This window comes from Zootoca vivipara, chromosome 10 (genome assembly GCF_965207765.1).
Source record: "Zootoca vivipara chromosome 10, rZooViv2.hap1.1, whole genome shotgun sequence".
In the NCBI taxonomy this organism is placed as follows: Eukaryota; Metazoa; Chordata; class Lepidosauria; order Squamata; family Lacertidae; genus Zootoca; species Zootoca vivipara.
Window position 1 is genome coordinate 61,662,178 of NC_142593.1, and position 15,711 is coordinate 61,677,888.

Below are 15,711 nucleotides of genomic sequence, written 5' to 3' on the forward strand. Positions count from 1 at the left end.
AAGGCAGGATTGGGCTTCTGAGAATGTGCAGAGCGCGTCGCAGGGAGAGACGCGGCTGCTGTGGGGCAGGGAGGAATCCGAAGGAGCGGTGCCGGCCAGAAGGGGAGGCCACGTGGCGGGCATCGCACATGCCATGCGGGAGGCTCTGAGCTACACCAGAGAAGCCGAGAGGATCTCTCGCGCGCTCACCTGCTGCAGCCACAGCGACGCGGCATCTCCCCCACCCCATGTTCTGTTCTGCACGGGGTCCTAGAACTACAGGGTCGCAGAGGGTTATCTGGTCCAACCCCCTGCAATGCAGGAATCCCAGCTAAGGCATCTCTGACAGGTGGCTGTCCAACCTCTGCTTTAAAAATGCCCCCCACCTTCAGAGGGAGCCCGTACCACCGTTGTTGTTGTTTCCCCCATAAAATTTTATTCAGGCATTTTCGTAATAGACTATACTAAAAAAAACTAACCTAAATAAAAACAGAGAAAAGAAAATGCAGAGTCCTTCTTAAATATAGTTCTGAACGCAGAAGGGGTGGACCCTTCCAGATCTCACCTGGGAACTTCCCTTTCTTCTCCCAGCCTCCCACTCTGTGACTTCTTCCCTTCCCTGCCTCTCAGGGTCCTTCACTAACCAACCATCACCTTCATGTGTGCATAATTCCAATAATGTCCCTTAGCAGGACTAATTTGGCCAGTTAGCCCTGACGATGCTACGTTGATGTTGTATTTTAGGCTGGTTTTTTAAGTCATTTTAATCAATGGGGTCACGAAGAGTCGGACACAACTAAACGACTAAACAACAACATCAATGTTTTATATTTGTTGTTAGCCGCCCTGAGCCCAGTTTCTAAACCAGGAAGGGCGGGGTATAAATAAAAAATTATTATTATTATGACACCATACAAAACAAAAGGGAAAAAAGAGAAGAGGGAATATAAAAAGAGGGGGGAGTATAGGGAAAGGGGATAAAAAAGACTTTGATTTTCCGTCTATCAGTTACATAAAAAGCATATATAAGGGTCTGGTGACTTCTGTTTCAGTGTAACTGAAGAAGTGTGCATGCGCACGAAAGCTCATACCAATGACAAACTTAGTTGGTCTCTAAGGTGCTACTGGAAGGATTTTTTTTATAAAAAACATTCACCCTAAGATGACATCCAGCTGTTCTACCTTCTGCTAAGCAATTATTTCTTCAGACCCACATTCCTGCATTGCAGCGGGTTGGACTGGATGACCCTTGAGGTCCCTTCCAATTCTACAGTTCTATGATTCTATGAAATGTTTCAAATTTTCGTTTCCATACAAAAAGTCTAAAAGGGGTTATCTGATTATTATTAACAATGTCAACAATTTTTTCTAATAAAACATAACAGCTCTGCTTCCAACCATTCCTCCATATTAAGGCTGCTACATAACTTCTGCAACTTAGCAGAGAGATGTGGGAAGAGTGAGGCCCTTTTCTGCAGTCACAGTGCCAGGGCCAACTGCTGTTTGGTCCCTCCAGTTAGCAGGTAGATAGTCACTACTCATGAAAGGGAGAGTTGGTACTTTCAGTTCGACTGACCCAACAGCTATCTTTCCAGGACTCCTAGGGCCACACTATTCCCTCATTAGATGAAAAACACAGGATAGTATTCAACTAAATTTTACTCAAAAATAGACTCAGTGAGATTAATGAAAAAGACTTAAATTTGGTCCATTTACTCAGAGTACTACTTTGCTTAATACCACTCACAGCAGGCATTGCTTCAGACTTCATCCCCTCCATGGCTCTCTTCAAATAATTTAGAACCAAAGATTTCACAAGAGACATTTTGATAATAAAGAGATGAGTCATTAAAAAGAAATACAGGCTTTATAAATTCTTAAGTATGATGATCATGCAAATGGAAGAAAATAACTTATCCAACACGTCTTTCAAAAGGGGAGCTGGGGGGGAAGCAAACCTCTGTGTCACCCAACATATTTTGGGCTGCCCCAATACAGCTTGGAAAGAGAAGCTACCCAGAATCAGATGAACAGGAAAGTACCTGGACCAGAGTCACCCTCTTTGCTTCCTTGCTTCCATAAGGACATAATCTCAAAAATAATTGAATCATACAGGAGCAAAGACATGTGGAGCTTCTGCAAAAACCCCACACCCTTTCCACTAGGATGAGGGTCACTGTCATCACTTGTCTTCGGTGACTGCAACTGAAACATTCCCCTTCCCAAAGGCAAAGCGGAGCCCTGGAAAAGCTGCTGAGGAAGCTGTCTGGAAGAAGGGCTGGGCAAGGGCAGAGGAGAGGAGTGGCAGCAGCAGCAGCAGCTCTAGAGTCCCTGGTTGCTCCCCGCAAGGAAGCTTCCCACATTCTTGGCGAGGGATTCTGTGTGAGGAAACTTCATCTGCCTCATGCATGGTTGCAGGTATATCAGGAAGGATCTGAAACATAAGGAAGGAGCGGGGAAATTGGTGTCAGTGGTTGCTAAAGCAGAGGTGGGCAGGTTACAATGACCGAGGAGGGTAGGAGAGCATGTTCTATGGTGACCAGTGCTGAGGGCAAGAGGGAAGAGATGCCCAAAGTGTTGCAAGCAGCCAAGAGACCAAGGCCCTCCCTGCAGCCGGAGCATCGTTGGTCAGGTGTATGTATGGGTGGCCTCCTCCCACATCCAATACTGCACTCCCTCATCCTCTGTTCAGGGGGGAGGGACAGGATTCAGCAGCATGCACACACCTTTCTGCCTCTTCCTCCAAGCCTGCAGCGTTCATGTGGAGCTTCTGCCAGTGGACAGCTGCCTCCTGCCTTCGGTCCAGCTTCCAGAGGGTGTGCATAAGGTAAAAGTTAGCAGAGGGCCTGTCTGTAAAGCACAAAGGAAGCGGCATGACCAGAGCTGGCCTCAGTGCTGCTGGGGACCCCAGGAGAAATCCCAACATGCCCCTGCCCTCCCCACACTGGCTGTTGCTGAGTGGCCCCACCTCCAAATTCTGTCTCCTATTTTACAGAAGTTAACTAAGCATACATCTAAATACTTCCTCTGCATAATTTATTTTGCATGCTGTGAAAAGTACTTGAGCCTCCCCCTCCTTTAACCACTGGACTGACTGGAGGCCAGGCCCTCCTACAGGCAAAGGATTCCTGGCTGTGGGTACCTGGACAGACAAGCAAGCTGTGTTGGAAATCCACCAAAGCCTCTTTATTCTGCCCCAGCTGCAGGAACTGGATCCCTCGTCCAATCAGGGCCAGCTGCCTGATTTGGGGAAGCACCTTTGCTTCTGAGAGCCCCATCTGCTCTGTCTCCTTTCCAGTGCTGCTATTGCTGCTGCCTAGCAGAGAAAGAAGACGGTTGCCGTTGGGCTTTGCTCTCCCAGCCATGAGCCAGAGAGGTCAACAGAAACAAAGCCAATTCTCTGGCTGTCCTTTCTGCAGAGCCTACTCTTGCTCCCACATGCAGTGGGGGGGGGGGGTATCAAGAGAAAGAAAATGGAAGCAGAAACCTTTCAAATGTAAAGTGGCTGGACTTTAACTTGTGATGTCACAAAAGCACCAGTCTGGACTCATGACATGATTAAACGAGAGGTGAGGACTCTCCTAAGCCATTTCCACCTTGGGCAGAGTAGGTTAACTCTAGCCCTACAAAAGGGCTTTCCCCATCCCCAGAAATCACTCCAGCCCAGAGAAAGGTAAACAGAAGCTAGTGGAAAGCATCCTGATCCATACCTGTGGTCACAAAATGAACTCTCAGGAGATCATTAAGACACCTGTTGGGGAAGGAGCAAAGCACAAACATCTTAGTGCTCTCAGATGAAAGCCAGAATCAAGAGAATTTGAGGGGCTATCCTGACAGAAGGGGGGACAAGCACTTATGGGCATGCTGGTGGGTTTCGGCCTACATGCAACCAGACCACACAAGCATAGAAACGACCCTGGTGCCGGCTTCTCATTTCAAGGCTGCAAAGAGAAACTCGGGGTGGAAGCAGGATTTTCAACACTTTGCAGCTCCTTAGCAGACTCCTTGGCAAGCAGAACCAAACAAGGAGGCATGCGGTTCTTCCTTTGAGCTGCGGAACCTGGGGTCCTGGGGCAGAACACGGATGTTTTAAGTACCAAGGTATGTACGGCCTTCCTTAATGGGACACATCCCTGAATATCTAGGGGAAAGTCCCTGGACAAAAAGGATGAGGGCTGCATCTAATGTGCCATCCTGTCTCACAAGGCCAGTTCTCTTCGAACAGCTGCAAGAGAATGCTATCCTAGCATCCAATTAAGGGACGAACAGGACCGAGGCACTCAGAACCATCTTCCCTGGATCACAAACTGGGAGCCCAATTACCTGCTCAAGTGGCTTATGGCTTCCTTGGCTTCTCCTAGCCCAGCCCATGCCAAGCCCTGGATCAAATACGCAGCTGCTCGCCAAAGGATGCAGAGCAGGCTCTCCCTCTTCTGCTTCATGAGGTTGCCAGGAGAATTTGTCAGTGAGGACCCAGCAGGCCCCGGGAAGTCCTCTGCAGTCCACAAGTCCAGCTCAATTTGCAGCCTCTCGGGGATCAGTCCATTCATTCGGGTTGCCACCTCTTTGCACACAGCAATGGCATCTTGATGCCTGGCAAGCTCTTCCAGGGCAGAGGCAGCCTCTAAGAAGACCTCGGGGATCCTGGGCAAGGCCAGCTCACCACACAGAGACACCTGCAAAGGAGGAGGAGGGCCCCACCTTGGGATCAGAAGGGGCTGTGTCCACAACAAGGAACACAGCACAGGCAGTAGAGCAAACACTGCTTGAGAGCCAAGAGTGCTAAAGAAATTGGGCAGGCTCGGGTGCAAATGTCTCAGGCCACTATCGGCTGCTCAAGCCAACATGGTAGCCAGGATAGCAACCGATACATGAGAAACACTGGTGGGGGGGGGGAATCCCTCACTTCTTTATCATTGCTGACAAATGTCCTCCTTGGCTATGGCTGCCCCAGAAAGATGCTGGGGTCACTGGGTGTATTTGGGCAAGTCAGCACTGGCTTACTTAGAGGGTTACTGTGAAAGGACACGAGATTAAGTCTTCAAAGTCATCTGCACACAAGGAGAAGCATCACCTCAAGGCTGAATGGCCACCATGACCTCCACGTGCCCTTGAAGACTGCAAAGCATCGCACTCATCTCCCTGGGACGCCTCTGGCACTGGCTTCCTGTTAACTTCGAGAGACTGTTCAAGATGCTGCTGCTGACCTTCAGAAGGCAGAATACCACCACCACCCTCTGCCCCAGCAACTAAAACCTTCCTCTCAACAACTGCACACATGCAACACGTTGGAAGAGCAAGGAGCATTACCAAGCCCTTGCAGATTAGGAAGCACAATTCAAAAAGCAAATGTAAAACAGTCTGTCAAGCTCCAGTTGGATACATTTATGTCAGGATTCAGGGGATAATTGCATTAATTTTGTTTCTTTATGGAGCTGTTTAAGTAGACATTCATGCTACTTGCTACACTTGTTATTTGATTTATTGCTAGCCCATTCTCTGCTATTGTTGAGAGTGGGAGGCTTACACATTCCTTCAAACAAAAACCAGCAGATGGCATGAAGATTAAATAGCTGCAAGGTGCCAACCTGGTGAAGAGGCCCTTCCTGTAACAGAGCCAAGAGGTCCAGGTAGTGCTCCACTGCCTCACTCACCCTGCAGGAGAAAAGAAAACAGTTTGCTTCCATGCCTAATCCAACGTGTTCACATTAGTATTTAAAGCCTTAAACAACATAGCCGCCCCCCCCCAATATCTGAACTATCCTCCCCCCCCCCCCCGGCTTTAGCTTGGCATTTGGCAGTTAAGGTGTTTTTCTTTTTCTTTGGGGTTGTTGGGGTTTTTTTTGCTGTATTTATACTGCTCTGGAATGGTTTTACTTGCTTTTATCATTGTGATTGTTTCATCTGTTTTTATAATTGAAGACTGTATGGTTGTAACTTTCCCTGGGCCCTAGTGGTGGATAAGAAATGTGATAACTAAAATAAGAATAAACAACAGGAGCTTCAAGGGCCTACAAGGACATCCCATGGGCCTCCTAAAGACAGCTCCCTGCCCTCATTCAAAGTGAGCTCATGAGCTGGTGGACAATTCCCTTCCAGCAGAGGAGTCTCCTGTTAGTAATTTGAGATGGCTAAGGAAAGTTCTCCCTAGAGAAAACTGAAGCCAACAATTCCATCCCCAACTCAAGTGAGGAACAAGGGAGACTGACGTAACAGGAGGGGGGGCACTCACCTCCCCGCCTGGAGGTTCCTTTGTGCCAGCAAATATTTCACGTCTGACAGACAGTTCTTGACAAAGAAGCTACTCAGTTTGGATGCGCAGGTGAGCAGCTCCATTTGGATCAGGAAACATGGACTGGCAAGCTCTGCCATTACCCGTGCAGGACCATCCAGAGCCTGGGGCAGGGAGAGCGGAGGAAACAGGAACACTGGTGATTCAACTCTGCTCTGCATCGGGTCCAAAGACAATGGCTGCTCTGCCTGGACCAAGGGCAGGCAGGTATCTACAGCCTGGACAGACCTCCCGGCTAGTTGGCTCCCTCAGCTGTCAAGTAGGGAGGGGACCAGGAGTTAAGTCAGAAGAAGCGCAGTCAGTTCTTCTCAGGCAGAGCAGCTGCAGCATGCAGGGATAGGAAAACCTTAGACACACCTGAGACAGCAGCACCAGGACCTCCAGCTCAGCCTCTAGAAGCCCCAGTTGGTGGTACAACAGGGATGCTTGGTACAGGGCAGGGAGGAACGTGAAATCAACCTGCAGGGCTCGTTTCAGGTACTGAATTGCCTTCTGTGGCTTGTCCTGGAACACAGAGGAGCAGATGCAATATGAAGCGTCGAGATCCAAAGGAGCTTTGCTGTAACCTGGGGCATAAAACAACCTTCCAATAAACAAAGGTGCGTAGCAGAACTCCCATGATTCTCTGCTTGTGCATTTGTTGTTATACAAATCTGTGAAAAGCTGGTTTCTGACAACAACAACAACAACAATTTATTATTTGTACCCCGCCCATCTGGCTGGGTCTCCCTAGCCACTCTGGACGGCTTCCAACAAAGATTAAAAATACATTAAAATGTCACACATTAAAAACTTCCCTAAACAGGGCTGCCTTCAGATGTCTTCTAAATGTCAGGTAGTTGTTTATCTCTTTGACATCTGATAGGAGGGCGTTCCACAGGGCGGGTGCCACTACCGAGAAGGCACTCTGCCTGGTTCCCTGTAGCTTTGCTGCTCGCAGTGAGGGAACTACCATAAGGCCCTCAGAGCTGGACTTCAGTGTCTGGGCCGAACGATGGGGGTGGAGACGCTCCTTCAGGTATACTGGGCCGAGGCCGTTTAGGGCTTTCAAGGTCAGCACCAACACTTTGAATTGTTCTCGGAAATGTACTGGGAGCCGGTGTTATATGGTCTCAGCTGCTCCCAGTCACCAGTCTAGCTGCCACATTCTGGATTAGTTGTAGTTTCCAGGTCACCTTCAAAGGTAGCCCCATGTAGAGTGCATGGCAGTAGTCCAAGCGGGAGATAACTAGAGCATGCACCTGATCACAGGTTGAGGGTTAAGGCAACACTTTCCCCCTTTCCTTCCATGTGCTGCATTCACAAGCTGTGTCACCCTTCCACCTTGTTACCCTCTCCCCCCTCAATGCACCCATACCATTTTCAGGTTGCAGCATCCCATTAAGGTGAAGATCTGGGCAAGGCGTCGCCTAGAACACAGCCCCGTAGCAGCTGTTTGGAGAAGGGCAACAGCGGCAGGGAGATCACCGGCTTCCAGTTCCTGAACTCCTGGAACAGAGAGGGAAACCTCAAGCTAGCCCTGTTCCCACCTGCTGAGTAGAATTTGACACAGAACTCCAGGAGCTGCATGACCAAAGTAGAACAGAGTGTGGTCCCCCATCTTTTGTTTGGACTTGTATGTGATAACTAGGGTTACACAGAGAAGTATTTTGTGCTGTAGGGTTTTAAAAAATATGTCTTAAAGTTGCTATTAGTTACTGAACATTAGCAGAAGCTCAACAGGAAGAACATTTAAACAACAGAATCAATTATCTTGGAGGATGCTGGGCTCTCCCTCACTGGAGGCTGAAAAGCTATCTGTTGGTTGGCGACAGGGTGCTCTAGATCTCAGGGTTTCCCCCCCCCCCTCTGAGAAAGGGGTTGGTCTAGATTGCCTACAAGACCCACCCCCCCATTATACAATTCTATTATCCAGACTTTGCTCCTGAGACAGAGTGGAAAGCAATTAAAGCAAGTCTATCAAACTTCTGAGCCAGAAGAGCAACTGGGAGTGCTATAGCTTTGTTATAATCCAAAACCACCTCCTCCTCCTCTTTCTCAGCATTTAATCTGCCTTGGCACACTCATTCCTTGACTCAAGTGCCCTACAGACGGACTGATTTTGCCTCCCTAGCAAGTGGCTTCCTGGCAGAAGCAACAGTAGCTGCCCAGGTGCGGGTCAAAAGAGAGAAGGCGTACAGAAGCAGCAGGCATGCGGAGAGTGGGAAATCACAGCCCCCACCTTGCAGAAAGGCAGCTGAAGTCCACAGGATGCCCTTCAACTCTCGGACACTCTGCACAAGGAGGGGGTCAGACTCTGCCACGTCAGGTGGCTGCCACATCTGGAGCAGGGAAAGGAACTCATTCTGATGACCATGGCAAGGAGGCCTCAGGCTCTGAAAAAGGAATAATGGTTCACGGTCAAGAGTCCTGCGGCGCTTTAAACACTAGCGAACTTCTTGGAAGAACAGAAGTGCAACTCTGCTGGATCAGACCCAAGGGGGGCACACCTAGTCCAGCATCCTGTGACTGTCATGGCCAACTGGATGACGCTTCTGGAAAGCCCAAAAGCAGGACTCTCCCCGTCTGTGCTCCCTTGTAACTGGTCCTCAGAGGCATCTGGCCTCCAGGACTGGACGGGGTGCCATTATCTCCATGCCAGCTAGGCTGGCAGCAGGGAGTCATCGGAGAGGCTGGAGGCAAAGGGCAATGCCTACTTCAAACTATAGGCAGGCAACTGGGCTTACCAGGCAGAACTGCAGGCGTCCACCTGTTCTTTTGCTGCTCCTTTTCTTAGCCCACGGCCCCTCAGGCTGGCTACTGGTGTGTAATTCAACCAGGGCCAATGCACAGTCTTTCATCAGAGCTCCTTGCAGAAATTGCAGTCCCACAATTTAAGTTGAATGGTCATGTAGAGGTTGATGAGAGGCCCAACTACCTGCTGCAGCACCGTAAGCCGCCATCCCATTTGCAAAGGGTGGGGAAAGCTTTCACTTAGGAGGGAAGGGCGAGCAATGCCTCAATACAGATGCTATGCAGCCCCAGGCTGCTGTTAGCTACAGTACCTTGGTGCTTTTCAGAAGCTGAAAGAGGCCTTCCGCGGTTGCAAGGCGATTTGCTGCAAGCCACAGCACCCCCTGCAGGGCAGCCAGTCGATGCAGAGGGGCCTGCAGTTCTTCAGGGGTATCCTCCTGGAGCACCCTCTGCCAGCGGCCCTCTGAGCCAAGTCCTTGGCCAGACACTGCACAGACCTCTAGAACTAGCAGAGACAGACAGAGGAAAAGCTGCATGGATATAACTTTCAATCAAAGGTGGGGTTGGGGAGAGAACTGCTGCATCATAGGATTCTTTGCACATAGAGAAAGACCAGGCTCCATCTAGAGTTACAGGTGGATTTGCAGCCTGGGGGGAAAGGAAGAATCCCCTTCAACTCCTGCATCCCACTTCCTCAAAAAAACAGGGCCAGCAGCAAAACAATCCAGGAATAATAATAGTAGTAGTAGTAGTAGTAGTAGTAGTAGTAGTAGTAGTAATAATAATAATTTATTTGTACCCCACCCATCTGGCTGGGTTTCCCCAGCCACTCTGGGCAGCTTCCAACAAAAGATTAAAAATACATTAAAACATCAGTCATTAAAAACTTCCCTAAACAGGGCTGCCTTCAGATGTCTTCTAAATGTCATATAGTTGTTTATTTCCTTGACATCTGATAGGAGGGCGTTCCACATGTATTTATTCATGACTTTGATTCTACCACCCATCATTTGGAGAGCACGTGCAGACATTTCTCTTACCCCTGCTCAGCCCATGATCTATTACTCCCAATAGTTTCTCGCCAGAGTTGCTGGAGAGACAGATATCAAACACCAGGGAATTGTAGAGGATAGCCAGCTCCAGAGGCAGAGCTGGGAGGGCAGCTGGAAGCCCTGCAAAACAAGAGGGAGGGAGAGAGAATTCAAAGATGAACCCTTCCATCCACCTGCAGAACTCACCAGGTGGCCCCATGTCAATGGTCGTTGGGGGTCAGCACCCAAGGGGTTTGCAGGATCTGAGCATCCAAACTCAGGAAGGGCAGGCAGGCACTTTCAGGTTTGACTTGGCAGCAGTGATGTTAAGGAAGGATGGCCAGCCAGAGTTCAGGGAGTGAGAAGCTAGCCCATTCCACTCTGGAGCAAATGATGCAGCTCTTTTTGCTGAAGCTAAGCAGGTCTGGGCCTGGCCAGTGCTTGGACAGGAGACCACCTGGGAACTGCCTTGATTCTCAAGGTGGAAGAAAAGCAAGAGATAAAGGGCTAAATAAGCAAGTCATACTTTTCCTGTTGCCGTCACCTGGGGGGGGGGTCCCTGTCTTGAGAACTGAGATTGTGGGGAACCAATCCAGCCAGACTGAAACAAAAGCAATCTCTGCTACCCCAGCCATTTTTCAGCTGAACTTGTGGAGGGGGAGATTGTTCACCACCTTAATGGCTTGATGGCTTAAAGTTCTATCCCTGGCTACTCTGAAATTATTGGTTTGGGAGTAGGTGGTTGCTTTTTAAATGGTTTTCTAGAACACTGCTTTTCATTGGGTTGTATTTTTTAGAAGTTTTAATTGTATTGTTTTAGAATTGCCTTGGGGTCCTTTAGAGGAAGGTGCAGGATATAATTTGAATCAATAAATAAAACATGCAGAAGGAAACCAGGCTTAACCCCATATGGCCGCAAAGCCCTGCTGGCTTCGGTTTCATCAGGGAAAAGTCAGCCCAGAACTTCACCATGAGCTGCCGCACACTTGTGCCACAGAGGGGGCCTGGCTACTGACTATTTTCTGGCCTACCAATAAAGTCCCCCCTCCACCCCCTGAACTGCTACCTTGGATCTTCTGCAGCAGTTTGGTGAAGGCGAGCTGGCACTCGTGAGCTGTTTGCGTCACTGAACTGTCAGGACCTGAAGAACTTGTTACCTGCCAAGAAAAGAGGAGGGAGCTTGAAGGGTCCAGAGGAGGTCAGAAACAATGGCCATGAACAGATTCTAGGACAGGAGCAAAGATACTTTACAGGAAGATGGGGCTCTCACAACAATCAAAAGTATGGTAGTACAGTGGTGCCTCGCTTAACAAATGCCCTGCTTAACGAAATTTCTGCTTAACGAAAGGTTTTTTCTAGCGGAGGTTGCCTCGCTAGACAAATTTGTTTTATGAAAAATTCGTCTAGCGAATCGCGGTTTCCCATAGGAATGCATTGAAATTCAATGAATGCGTTCCTATGGGCAAAAAAAAATTAAAAAAAAATTAAATGCATTCCTATGGGATTCGCTAGACGAACTTTTCGTTATAAGAAAAGACCCATGGAACGAATTAAATTCGTCGAGCGAGACACCACTGTACAGTTGTACTTTGGAAGTCTAACAGAATCCGTTCCGGAAGTCCGTTTGACTTCCAAAATGTTTGGAAACCAAGACACTGCTTCTGATTGGTTTCTGATTGTGCAGGCACGCCAGAAACAATAGCAGAAGCCAAGCCAGACGTTTGGCTTCCAAAAAAAAAAAATCAAAAACCGGAGCACTCACTTCTAGTTTTCGATCGTTTGGGAGCCGCTAGTTTGACTCCCAAGGCATTTGGGAGCCGAGGTACGACTGTACTTGTAAGATCTCACACAGAACTAGCTGGACCACTAGAGAGACACTGCACCAGGCACCTTTTCTTCTGTAAGCCCATGGGCTGTCTGACTATTATTACTGATACTACTCCACCCAGGGAGTCTTTTTGGCACAACCGTGGGGTAAAAATGCTTTAAAGACAGAGCTTGGATCTGAGGCCCTAATTGCAGGCAAGGCAGCCTAACATCACCGCCACAAACCTCATTATCCACCGTATGTTCTCACGCCTGTGGCAGACTTCCATAGGAATGTCATTGCTGATGGAATGTTCCAACTGGGTAACATAAAATAATGTACCGTAGTTTAAAATGGGGGTGGGAGTAACAGGGTGGACTTTGCATGCAGGTTGGCATGAATCTACAAAAGCCATTTTCCTAAATGACCACTGGGCACACTCCTCATACATTTTACGGTAACTGTGTGGTTACAAACCACCTTGAGGCTTATTATTATCATTATCATTTAGTTATATATACGCCACCCTTTTTCCTGACGGGGACTTGATGCTTGCTTACTGATAAAATATTCAGTTTTATAAGCTAATGCTATATTTCTCAATTTCTCTTCCATTGTAAAAAATTCCTTCCAGTAGCACCTTAGAGACCAGCTAAGTTTGTCTGGTATGAGCTGACAAACTTACCGTAGTTGGTCTCTAAGGTGCTCCTGGAATGAATTTTTAAATTTTGTTTTGACTACAGCAGACCAACACGGCTCTCTTCCATTGTGTTTGTTTCATTGTTTTCTAAACTATATGCAAAATTAATAGAACGTAGACTTGGGAGGGACCCAAGGGTCATCTGGTCCAACCTCCTGCAATGCAGGAATCTTTTTAATAAGAGTATTAAAAATGAAAATAATAATAATACAATAAATTAAATGTAAACATTTCTTTTTTAAAAAAAAAAGTTTCAGTAATAACAACAATCAACTTAAGAGTTTGGAGTGTTTCAGTAACATCCAATATTATGATCAAAACACAGAGAAGGGATTGAGGCGGCGGGGTTGAAGGGGCCCTTGCCACCCCCCCCCCAAAGGGCTTGTGGCCCCGAGTCCAGGAGGGGCCCCTGCTCGTGCCCAGCAGCGGAGAGTGGCTCGCTCCCTCGGCCCGCGGACGGGGGGTTCCAGGTGTTATTGGACTACAACTCCCATCAGCCCCGGCCAGGAGGTCTATGGTGCGGGGCTGAGGCTGCGCTCGCGGGGCCTGATGGGAATTGTAGTCCCAGGCTCCTGAGGAGCCCCCGGCTGCAGTAGCTGAGCAGCCGTTTTTCCTTCGCCCTCGGTCGGGCGTCGCTCAGGGGAGGCCGCCGGGAAGATGTACCGTCCGCCAGCGCCGCGCCAGCCCGTCGTTCTCGCTCCGCCAGAGGTCCAGGCAGCTCTCGCCGCCCGCCATGGAAGCCTCCCGACCAAGCCCGGAGCAAGGCCCCTCGCCGACGCCGCCACGGAAACCGGTCCCACCCCCACTTTTTCTATTGGCCGCGCTCAGCGCACTGGAGGCTCCCATTGGGCGAGCGGACGGGTTGCCATGACGCTCAAGCGCAGGCGGCAAAATTGAGCAGGGCCGGCGGGACGGCTACGGCACCCGAGACGGCCCAGAAAGCTCTCGAAGAGCGGGACGATCCGAACTAAGGCTCCCGCCGTTTCGTTGCGCGCCTACCGAGGCCCCGCCCACGAAGCCAAGCCAATCCCTAGCGCCTGGCTTGGCAGAGCTCGACAATAAGGGGCGGGACCTGAACCGCGGGGGGCGGGGGACTGGGAGAGCCTGGACGGCTTTGTCCTGCCAGGCGCCGCCGGTTCGATCCCCTGCAGCTCCAGTACCGGAGACCTCCTGTCATTTTCATTATATCCCCTTTTCTCCCAAAAAGCTCAAAGTGGTGCGCATGGTTCTCCAACCTCCCCCTTTAACCCCCAAAACTGCCCCGTGGGCTGAGGCAGTGGCTGACCCAAGTTCACCCAATGAGCGCCATGGCCAAGTGTCAGGATTTTTTTTGAACCCTGGCCTCCCGGGTCCCAGCAGTCCGACACGCGCACCTCAGCTTGCAGGACCCCTGCTGCCAGTCCAGGTGCTGAACGGATAGCAGTGAAATGCAGCTGCTCTAGGTGGAGGTTCTAAGCCAGAAACTCAGACGCAGGATGGGGAGCAGAGGGATGAGAGATCAGCAGCGGCAAAACTCCTCCACCTTTCTAAGAAATATCCTGTTGACGAGTCCCAGCTCAAATTAAACAGCGCAGAAAGATCCTCACATAGAAGCTGGGAGAAACTCTGAGAACAGGATTCTTGGGCTAAGCGGGCTCCCTTTGGCCTGATGCAGCTTCAGGCCTTTTCCGATGTCCTAGATCTGCTGTGAGAACATCAGAAGAACCCTGAAGCAGAATCCGTCCAAAGGGAGCCCACTTAGCCCAGAACCTCTTCTTTCAGCAGCCAACCAAATGCCCATTATGGGAATCTCACTAACAGGGCGTGGTATGCAGCAGTGGAGCTCTCCCTACTTGTTGCTTTTTTCTGAGGAAGCAGGGCTTTCCCTTTATTTTTATTACTATTATATTATTACCATTTTTATTATTTATACCCCACATATCTGGTTTCCCCAGCCTCTACAGTTTTACACACACACCAAGAACATATTTCTTACCCACCATGAAGTCCCAGGGCTGGTTGCAGCAATATAGAAACAGATGAAATCCGATCAAAGCAATTAGTCAATGGAATAGGTTGAGATATCTATATGTGCAGGTGTCAAGGCCAGGCTGAAGAGGCAACAGAAACCATACAATGAAGGTGCAAGATGGACCCCTGTGGGGATCCTGCAGCTTAGAAGCTGCCACTCCCTGAACTCCCGAGGACAGTGGAACTGCCAAGGTAGCCCTCTTGGCTCATCTGAACGCCCAAGAGGGTGTCTGCAGAGAAGGAGGTGATCTTTCAGATATTTCAGGCCTAGGTTTGGTAGGGATCCACCCCACTCTTGATGTGGCCAGCACCTGCAGCACCACACACTGCCCACAGCAGGGGTGGCAAGCGTGGCCTTCCCGTTTTGGGGCTCCCAGCATCCAGCATTGACAACAATTAGAAGATGGTAGGAGCTGGAGCCCAGCTACTGGCTAGCAAGGGGGGGCCACCGCAGGTCCCCCAACCCACTTTAAAGTAAGGACTGCAGGAGCAACAAGGTTCAGAGCTGGTTGCAAAAAAGGGAATGCTGGCAGAAGATGGCACTGCCCACTTTGAGAGGTGCCTTGACTTACAAGTAATAAGACAGCTGTTGCAAACTCCAGGGGCAAATAAAACTTACTAACTTTTCCATCCCAGCAGGTTCCTTCCTTTGGCCCCTGCGCACCCCACCCTCCAACAGTTTAGTCTCAGGCTCACTTGCTAGAGATTTGGCCTCTCTGTGTGAACATGCAGCTCAACACATCAATTAAGCACCTGGTGAATGACTCAGCTTTGCACATAGTTGAAATTCTGCCCAGAGATAGTAACCTACGTAGCAAAAGCCAGTTGATTGGTGAAGAGAACAATAAAGACATGTGCTCTGTGTAGAAAGTTGTGGAGAGTTAGTGGAGATGTTGGATGGTGTGAGAGGTTATGCTAGAGAGAGAATTAGGATTACTGATCTATGTACTGTTTGTTGTTTTCTTGTAAATAAACCTGTATATAGTTACTCAGTACTAGTGGCAGTGAGTTCCTGTGTCAAGCTACTTGCCTTCAACTGTGACCAAGGAGTTTCCGCTGTGCGCGGCGCTTACTCTGCTGAAGTCCAACTGGTGTAGTTGGCATTTACAGACAGCCTACAAATCTTTAACAGTTCCTTCCTTTGGCCCCTGCGCACCCC

At 49.4% G+C, this 15,711-nt stretch overlaps 1 protein-coding gene across 4 annotated transcripts; it reads right to left on the reverse strand.

Annotated features, from left to right (window-relative positions):
- Positions 1–1,827: 1,827 nt before the first annotated feature.
- Positions 1,828–13,548, reverse strand: FANCG (FA complementation group G). Of its 4 annotated transcripts, none has more exons than XM_035100908.3 (14): positions 13,206–13,548; positions 11,102–11,192; positions 10,045–10,176; positions 9,316–9,509; positions 8,493–8,646; positions 7,629–7,759; positions 6,629–6,775; positions 6,212–6,375; positions 5,568–5,634; positions 4,303–4,655; positions 3,690–3,730; positions 3,122–3,295; positions 2,706–2,829; positions 1,828–2,413 (listed from the first exon to the last, which is right to left on the reverse strand). In XM_035100908.3, exons 1-14 carry the CDS (start codon positions 13,386–13,388, stop codon positions 2,302–2,304), a joined length of 2,067 nt encoding a protein of 688 aa, XP_034956799.3. In that variant the 5' UTR covers positions 13,389–13,548; the 3' UTR covers positions 1,828–2,301. The 4 variants fall into 4 exon arrangements, with proteins under 4 accessions (XP_034956799.3, XP_088509446.1, XP_060136394.2 ...); XM_088653320.1 differs by having other exon boundaries at positions 3,122–3,291; positions 3,689–3,730; positions 13,206–13,359; XM_060280411.2 differs by lacking the exon at positions 3,122–3,295.
- Between the last annotated feature and the right edge of the window lie 2,163 nt (positions 13,549–15,711).